We start from the raw sequence: 8,885 nt of genomic DNA, 5'->3' as shown, positions 1-8,885 counted from the left end.
AAGCCAAAAGCCCCTGAACACGGGGAACAAACTTGTTTTTGCCAATCTCCCAGGGGTGGTATGCTACCGGTTTGGACTGGTTCAGCCGAACCGGTAGTAAAAAAGAAAAGCTAAGCTTCCAATCAGCTGAGTGGTGGAAAACAAGACTTAGGGACAGGATAAAACTTAGGGACAGAAAAGCGCATGGAAGGAAGGGTCACTCCTAGCTTTCCCTTTCTTCATTCTCTCAGCTGATTGGCTTGTTAGGGGTGCGCATGCAATCACCCACCAAACCATAATTTTGTCGCTACGACTACGGTAGGATCCCACTACTGCAGTGGTCACCAACCAGTGGTCCGTGACAAAATTATTTGCATTTTTATATTGCACTAAATACTATATATCTTTTTTAAAAAAAAATCATATTAGTGGTCCGCAGGGTTTAAAATTATGTAGTGGTCCTTGAGGTCTGAAAGGTTGGTGACCCCTGCACTACTGCACTCTCCCCAGTCTCCAGCTGAGAAGCCACCTAACTGCGCCCTATCTGCCAGGAAGACCTTTATTAACCTACAACATGGCTAGTGTATTTTTCATTTTATTTGCTTCTTCCTAAATAAATAAGACATGAAAAGGCGGATGCTCCAGTTCCCCCTGGCCTGATAACCCCAAATACTAAAGGCTCCCCACAAGGGCCATTCCCACAGTTGTTTGTCAACCTGCTGGGTTCCATTTAAAGAGTGTAGAAAGGAGGGTCTCTCATCCTTTCTCCAAGGCTCGGAGGAACTTCTGCTTCCTGGCTGGCAGAGCCTGCCATGTTATTAGCACCCCCCAAGCGAGTTTCCGCCAGGGGGAAATTCAGGAGAGGAAGGAGCTCGGCTTAGCCTCTTGGCACCGATCAAGGTTTCAGCTTCAGCCACGGGTGGAGGATGGTGAGGATGGAAAGGACGGAGGAGGTCAGGCCACAGAGCCCCACGAAACCAGAGCTGCTCCTGTACAGGCCCAGCTTGTCCAAGGGAATGAAAATGTCACAGGCGTTTTTCATCCACGTCCAGGAGGAGGGGAGGGTTGTTCCGGAGCACTTGGGCCAGGAGAGCGAGCTGCAGCTTCACCTTCAGGGCCAGCTGCTGGAAGCCACGGTCGTCTCCTGGGCCAGATCTGCCGTTCCGGCAGCTTCCTTTCTGGGACTTTGCGTTGGTCTCGCGCTCCATCAGGAGCCGGATTTCGTAGGCGTCTCGGCTCAAGTTCATAATCAGCGCGAAGAGGTAGTATCTGAAAATGGTGCGAAGGGAAGATGGAAAAATCCCGAAATCTTAGCTTAGGGGTCTCCAAACTCAGCCACTTTAAGACTTGTGGACTTCAACTCCCAGAATTCTCCAGCCAGCATATGCTGGCTGGGGAATTCTGGGAGTTGAAGTCCACAAGTCTTAAAGTCGCCAAGTTTGGAGACCTCTGTCCTAGCTGGAGCATAAGAGAATATATCTTCAAACCTATGACCACAACTGAGCCCAAAATGTATCTTGCCAAGTGAGACATTGATTAAGTGAGTTTCGCCCGTTTTACAACTTTTCCTGCCACGTTTCCTAACTGAATCACTGCAGTTGTTAAATTAGTATGGTATAAGGAAATTAGTTTTTAAAGAGCATCTTGAAGTTCGTAGATCGATAACAGATTAACAGAGTTGGAAGGGACCTTGTAGGTCATCTAGTCCAACCCACCACCCAAGCAGGAGACCCTACACCATAGGTGGTATTCAGCAGGTTCTGACCAGTTCTGGAGAACCATTAGGGGAAATTTTGAGAAGTTCGGAGAACCGGCAAATACCACCTCTGACTGGAGATTTTAGAGTATCCTTCCCCTGCCACGCCCACAAAGCCACACCCACAAAGCCACGCCCACAGAATTGGTAGTAGAAAAATTTGAATCCCACCACTGCCCTACATCAGGTTCTGACAGATAGCAGTCTAGTTTCTTCTTGAAAGCTCCCACAACTTCTAAAGACAACTTCTGTTCCATGGGTTGATTGGTCTCTATCAGAAAATTCCTCCTTATTTCCAGGTTGAATCTCTCCTTGATCAGTTTCCACCCATTATTCCTTGTCTGGCCTTCAGGTGCCTTGGAGAATAGCTTGACCCCTTCCTCCTCTCTGGGGCAGCCCCTCAAATATCGGGAGGCTGCTCTCCTGTCTCCCCTGGCCCTTGTGTTCATTAAAGTCAGATTAACAGAGTTGGAAGGAACCTTGTAGGTCATCCAGTCCAAATCCCTGCCCTCAAATATTGGAAGACGGCTGTCCTGTCTCCCCTGGTCCTTCTCTTCACTAGACTAGCCAAGCCCAGTTTCTGCAACCGTTCATCGTATCCAGTCCCTTAATCATCTATAACCGCGATGGCGAACCTATGGCACACGTGCCACAGGTGGCCCGTTTGAGACAGTTTTCGCCCTCCTGGAGGCTCGAGGGAAGCCTTGGGAAGCCAAAAAAACAGGCCTTCTGAAAATACCAGAAGTGCCGAAACAGGCCCGCTTTTCGGCCTCCCGAGGCTGCAGAGGCTTCCCTCAAGCCTCTGGGAGGGAGAAAATGGCCTCAAACGGGCCAAAGAACAGTTGGGAGGCGTGTGCATGCACAGGTGCAGGTGAGAGAGCAGGGTGGGGGTGTTGCATGCGCATGCCCAGGGAGGGCCAGGGCACATTGCATTCTGGGTGCTGGAACACACGCGTGCTTTTGGCACACCACAACAAAAAGGATTCCCATCACTGATCTATAAGGTTTCCTTTGTGTTCTCAGGATCGGATTCGCCATTCCCTCCACAACCTGGAGCCCTCAAGCAGCAGACAAATCTCCCTGGGAGGGAGGGAGGGAGAGGGAAGGGAGGGAACTTCCATCTCACCTGAATGAACGCTGGCTCCACTTCTCCTGGTCCATGTGTGGAACAAGGCCTGATTTCCCGGCCCACAAGATGTTGTCGCAGGCAAAGTACATGGCTCGGTTTAAATGGCTCACTGTGATGCAGAAACGGAGGACGATGTCTGACAGGTGGATGGCTCTTTTGGCCGCCTCCAGAGCATCTGCAGAATTCCCCAGTCGGAATACTAGAAAGTAAGGCCAGAGTCATGGATGTGCACAATCCAGCCGGTCTTATTTCCACAGCTCACCAAGGGAGAGGCCTTGAAATATGCTGTGGGTGGATTGGCAAACAATTACTTTTTTATTTTTTATTATCAGTTTTCTTTTTAGTCATTTATAATATAAAATACAAAAGCAAATCATAGGAAAAATAGGGAAGGGAAAAGGGTAGAAAAAAAGGGGGGGGGAAGAAAAGGCATCGACTTCCTGAATCTTCCTGAATTTGGTGCAGTAGAATAAGATAATAACATCAAACCTCATTTTTTTACTTTTACATAATAATATAAACTTAGCCATTTCTAGAACAACAAATCTATCTGATCCGTAAAAGCCAAAATCAAAGTTTCATTTTTTTTCCACCTCAAGCAGGAAGTCCAGAAGCGGTTTCCAAGAAGAAACGAAAATAATTGTGTTTTTTTTTTCCTTTAATCAAAACAGTCAATTTAGCCAATCTCTGCTGATTCCATCAATTTCTGCAGCCCTTCATCCATTGTGGGTATCAAAAATGTCCATCCATTTTTGTGCATAAAGTAATCTCGATGCGGTCAACAAACTAGAATTCAGGAGAAACGTCCTAACAGTGAGAACAATTAACCAGTGGAACTGCTTGCCACCAGAAGTTGTGGGCGCTCCATCACTGGAGGCTTTTTAAGAAGAGACTGGACAGCCCTATGTCTGAAATCATATAGGGACTACTGCTTGAGCAGGAGGTTGGGCTAGAAGACCTCCAAGGTCCCTTCCAGCTCTATCCTGATTGATTGATTGAAATATAACATCGAAGTTCCAGATTCTTTTTTCCAATTCTTTATCCATTAAAGCCCAAAGAAGTTTCTGGTTTTAATCTTTATATTCGCTTTCAGAGTCTTCTGCATTAGGAGAATGGCAATTACTTGGATGGATCCTTAAGGCAGCTACTTTTGGTTGACTTGAGCGTTGTGGGTGAGGAAGGGGGGCAGAGAGAACAAAAACCCTCCAAAAGATTTCCTACCATCAGGTGAAAAAGTAAGCACATTCCACTGAATTATTCTACTTTTTTTACATAAGTGACACACTTACATTTTTGGAATAAATGCAAATTTTATACAGGGGAAAAAAAAGTAGACTTAACGACCACAATTGAGCCCAAAATTTATGTTGCTAAGGGAGACAATGGTGGGATTCAAAAAATTTTTTACTACCAGTTCTGTGGGCGTGGCTTTGGTGGGCGTGGCAGGGGAAGGATACAGCAAAATCCCCCTTCCCTCCCCACCCCGCTAACCTGCTTTCCAGCTCCGTTCTCCTATGCAGGGCAACCAAAGAAGACCCAGCCAATCAGCTGTGACTCGGGAGGTGGAGCATAGATGGGGCGGGGCCAGTCAGAGGCGGTATTGGCCAGTTCTCTGAACGACTCAAAATTTCTGCTACTCTCCAGAACTGGTCAGAACCAGCTGAATATCTCCTCTGACTTTGCCCCATTTTACAACCTTTCTTGCCACAGTTGTAAAGTGAATCACCAAAACTGTTAAGTTAGTCACACAGTTGCTCAGTGAATCCAGCTTCCCCACTGACTTTGCTTGTCAGGAGGTCGCAAAAGGGCATCACGTGACCCTGGGACACTGCGGCCGTCATAAATATGAACCAGTTGGCAAGCGCCTGAATTTTGATCGCATGATCGTGGGGATGCTGAATCCTTTCCTTTCCTTCCCTTCCCTTTTTCCTTTCCTTTTTCCTTTCCTTTCCTCTTTCCTTTCCTTTCCTTTTTCCTTTCCTTTCCTTTTTCCTTTCCCCTTTCCTTTCCTTCCCTTCCCTTTTTCCTTCCCTTCCCTTTTTCCTTTCCTTTTTCCTTTCCCCTTTCCCCTTTCCTTTCCCCTTTCCTCTGTCCTGTCCTGTCCTTCCTTCCTCCTTTCCTTTCCTTTCCTTCCCTTCCCCTTTTCCTTCCCTTCCCTTTCCTTTTTCCTTTCCTTTCTCTCCCCCTCCCCTTCCTCCTGCTGCCTCCCTCCTTGCTTTCATTTGATAGCTGTGCCTCCTGAGTCAGCTGCAAATTCCCCTTCAGAAAAGGAAGGGAAGCCCCGTCACTCTCTCTCCCCCCCACACCTTCCTGCCCTGCCAGTGCCCGAATGCCCGCTGGACCTCTGCCCTCCCGCCCCTGTCAATTCCTGTCACACTTACGCTTGCGTCCCAAGCTCAGATGAGCCTCCAGCTGCTTGATCCTTGCAAGGAAGTCAGGGCCAGCTCCATTCTTCTGCAAGGCATAGCTTAATAGGGTGCAGGCATATTGGGCAGCTCTAGGAAAAAACAATAAAGAGACCCAACTGAGATTTGTCAACTAAAGAACCTAAAATAATCTTCATGCAACAAACTGGAGTCTGTTAGTTTATAAGCTAAGCAAGACAAGTCAATAAAAAAAAGAGAAGAGAGGAGTTATAGGTCAAGTCATTATCCTACAATTTGGTATGGTCCAGATTTGTTCAACAGGTAGTCCTTGATTTACAACAGTTTGTTTAGTGAGTTCGAAGTCACAACAGCACTAAAACGGCTGTTTTTCACATTTATGATGCAGCATCCCTGGGGTCATATGATTAGAATTCAGATGCTGGGCAACTGACTCACACTTATGATGGTTGCAGTGTGTCATGCCCCTATTAGAATCTGACTCCGAGGGAGAGGAGGAACAGCCGACAGGGAGTGGGAGTGTGGCTCGGGAGGTTGTGGAGGAAACTGGGGAAGGGCACAGGCTGGCTGGGCAATCAGAGGGAGAAATGTGAATGGCATGGTCTACAGGGGAGGAAAGGGCCCTGATCCCCTTCATGGGCTGCAGCTGGGAGGACTGTTTAAAAGGACAAACTGCGCATGGCCCAGTGCTGGAAGCAAAGTGTGAAATAATTCTAGTCTATCAGTTCTTATCTGAGTTATCTTATCCTTCCCAGTGTGTGTATGTCGACATCTGTGGACGTCTTCAAGCCCTTATCCTGCCTTTTCTCATTAATTGCTTCAGTGTGGCTTGTTTTTTTTTTTTTTTTATAATTTATATGTATTCTGAGTTTGAACAGAATTTCTTCCTTTTCGCAACTGGTTCATGGGGGAGTTTTTTTCTCCAGTCAATGATAATTGGACCTTTGAAGCCAAGTTGAAGGAATTAAAGGGACTTCACCTGTTTTTTGTGACTTTGTTGCTTTTGTATCCCACCCTGGGTCATCCTACAGTGTCCTGGGATCACGTGATCCCCTTTTGTGACCTTCTGATGAGCAAAGTCAATGGGGGAAGCCCTGATTCGCTTAGCGGATGTTGGGACTAACTTAACACCTGCAGTGATTCCCTTAACAACCGAGGCAAGAAAAGTTGTAAAGTAGGGCAAAGCTCACTTAACAAATATCTCACTTAGCAACAGAAGTTTGGGGCTCAATTGTGGTCATAAATAGAGGACTACCTGTACTAAGGTTAGAATCCAGCTGGAAACCCATCCAGTCCAAGAGTTCTGATGACTTAAGCTGGAGGATTGCATTTATACATTTGTCACTTATTCCATAATTCAAGGAACTTTCCATTGGGTGGAATCTGCAATAGTAACTTTAACTCAACTATTTGGTAAGGATTTCTCTTGACTTTGGATAAAATTTTGCTTCCCTAATTTATGGCAGTGGTTATATAATTGCAACTCACACATGTCTTGACAAGCTCAATATGGACAGATAGTTTACTTGCATCAATGAAACCTGTGATCTTTCTCTTCTGCTAAAGTCCCATTTCTGAAACTGAATCAACATTGTATTTCCATCAAAAATTAAACAATACTTTGAAAACTGAAATCACTAACATTTATGTATGGAAACAAAAACTGGATATATCTGATAGTGGAACATCAATGATTGCAAATGTTAAAAGACTTGTAAATTGGTTTCATCATATTTAAAACTGAAAACTATTTAGCAAAAAAAAGTAATTTTGATTTTATTGGATGCCCCAAAGAATGTTGTTAAATGATGGATGTCAGATCTTCTTTGTGGCTATATAAAAAAATTGAGAGGTGTCCTTTTGGAACTATATAAATTGGAATAATATTTTAATAAATGTATAAGTAGATTCATAGGGAAATCTTTTACATTTTGACTTACATTCCAGAAATATAGAATCTGACTTTTGCCAAGAACTTAACATGTGCAATTGCTTAAAGAATTATTCTGAGAAAACAGACAAATATTATTCTAAATATTTAACAAAATCAGTCATGTGTAGTTTATCCATTTTTGAAAAAGCAATTAAAGCATAGTAAAGCAATGACATAATATATTTTCCTTTCACATACATGCCACAATTAGATTACTAGGTTTTAATAACCGAAGGAAAATTCAGCATATGGTTTGCTTAAATTCTATTATAAATTCTCTCATATTATCTTGTCCTATGTGATTACATACACATAAGTAAACCATAAGTTTCCCTGCAGAAAGAAAGAAATTAAAGATCCACTTTTAGGAATGAAACACAGCATTTTTGCTATCACCTATGAGGACAAGATTTGATGTCCTCATTACTGATCTTTATGCTGTCTTCATTGCCTCAGTTTCCAATACACACATACACATAAGAAAACCATAAGTAAACCATATATTTCCCTGCAGAAAGAAAAAAGTTCAGGATCCACTTTTAGGAACAAAACGCAGAATTTTTTCTATCACTTATGAGCACAAGATCTGATGTCCTCATTACTAATATTTATGCTGTCTTCATTGCCTCAGTTTCCAATTAACCACAGACACCCAAAGTTTTTCCAAAGTAGTTGCCAAAAGCTCTCTTTGAAGAAGCACTGGCGGAGTGCAAATGAGGCAAGAGGTAAATATTTGGATGACTTAAATAAGGGCACCGCCTTTTTCATCCGTGGGGGGAGGACGAGAGAAAAGCAACCTCAAGAAGAAAAGTAAGAATGTGTTGCCAGAGTTATGGCCGTGCCCTAGTTATGCACAAGCCCATGTTTGCAATGAAAAGCAACAGCCTTTTAAGTAGTTTGTTAAATGAAACTTCTGCAGGAAAACAATAATTCAAAGAGTACCAAGGACCCGAAAGTTCAGTCTTGGGCTACAGATATTCTCTTTTATTGATATCTAATGAGATTAATTCAACTTAAACCAAATGCTTCGCATGAATTTTAAAAATACAGATAGCCCTCGACTTACAACAGTTCATTTAGTGACCGTTTCAAAGTTACAACAGCACTAAAAAGGGGGCTTGGGACCGTTTTTCAGGCTTATGGCCATTGCAGCATCCCCTGTGGTCATGTGATCAGAATTCAGACGCTTGGCAACTGACTCACACTTATGATGGTCACCTTTTGTGACTTTCTGACAAACAAGGTCAATGGGGAAGCCGGGTTCACTTAACAACCAGGCTACTAACTTAACAACTGCAGTGATTCACTTAACAACTGTGGCAAGGAAGGTCTTAAAACGGGGCAAAGCCCAAAGTTCTCACTGAACAGAAATGTTGGGCTCAACTGTGGTCGTAAGTCGAGGACTACATGTAAAGTCCTCCCGGGTGGTCACCCACAGCCCTTCGCCCGTGCAAACCTGAAGACCCGCTCCTTGGCTTGGCTTTGGGCGCTGAAACGGACCCAGGAATCCATGGCGGAGACCGAGGGGCGGTAAAAGATTAACCAAACCGAGCAACCTCCACCTCAGCCCTCGCCCGTCTATCGGGCCCTCGGAGAGGTAAATACCTCCACTTCCGCCTCCGTTTACGGGAGCGCGTGAGGGTCAAATTTATCCGAGGCTTGCGATTGGCTCGCGCTGAACGTACTGGGATGAAAGTTATGACG

General features: G+C 44.6%; 1 protein-coding gene across 1 annotated transcript; it reads right to left on the bottom strand.

The window, feature by feature from the left end:
* Positions 1-558: 558 nt before the first annotated feature.
* On the bottom strand, positions 559-8,813 carry PEX11B (peroxisomal biogenesis factor 11 beta). Its single transcript, XM_026721820.2, is given in 5 exon segments — positions 559-1,021; positions 1,023-1,248; positions 2,862-3,063; positions 5,246-5,361; positions 8,638-8,813. Coding segments are annotated over 5 exon segments (747 nt in total). The 5' UTR covers positions 8,694-8,813; the 3' UTR covers positions 559-874.
* Between the last annotated feature and the right edge of the window lie 72 nt (positions 8,814-8,885).

The sequence above is a fragment of the Pseudonaja textilis genome, chromosome 16 (genome assembly GCF_049901715.1).
Source record: "Pseudonaja textilis isolate UNSWEBS1 chromosome 16, rPseTex1.2, whole genome shotgun sequence".
NCBI classification, from domain to species: Eukaryota; Metazoa; Chordata; class Lepidosauria; order Squamata; family Elapidae; genus Pseudonaja; species Pseudonaja textilis.
Note: the sequence above shows the minus strand (reverse complement) of the source record. Positions and strands in the feature narration are given on the sequence as shown.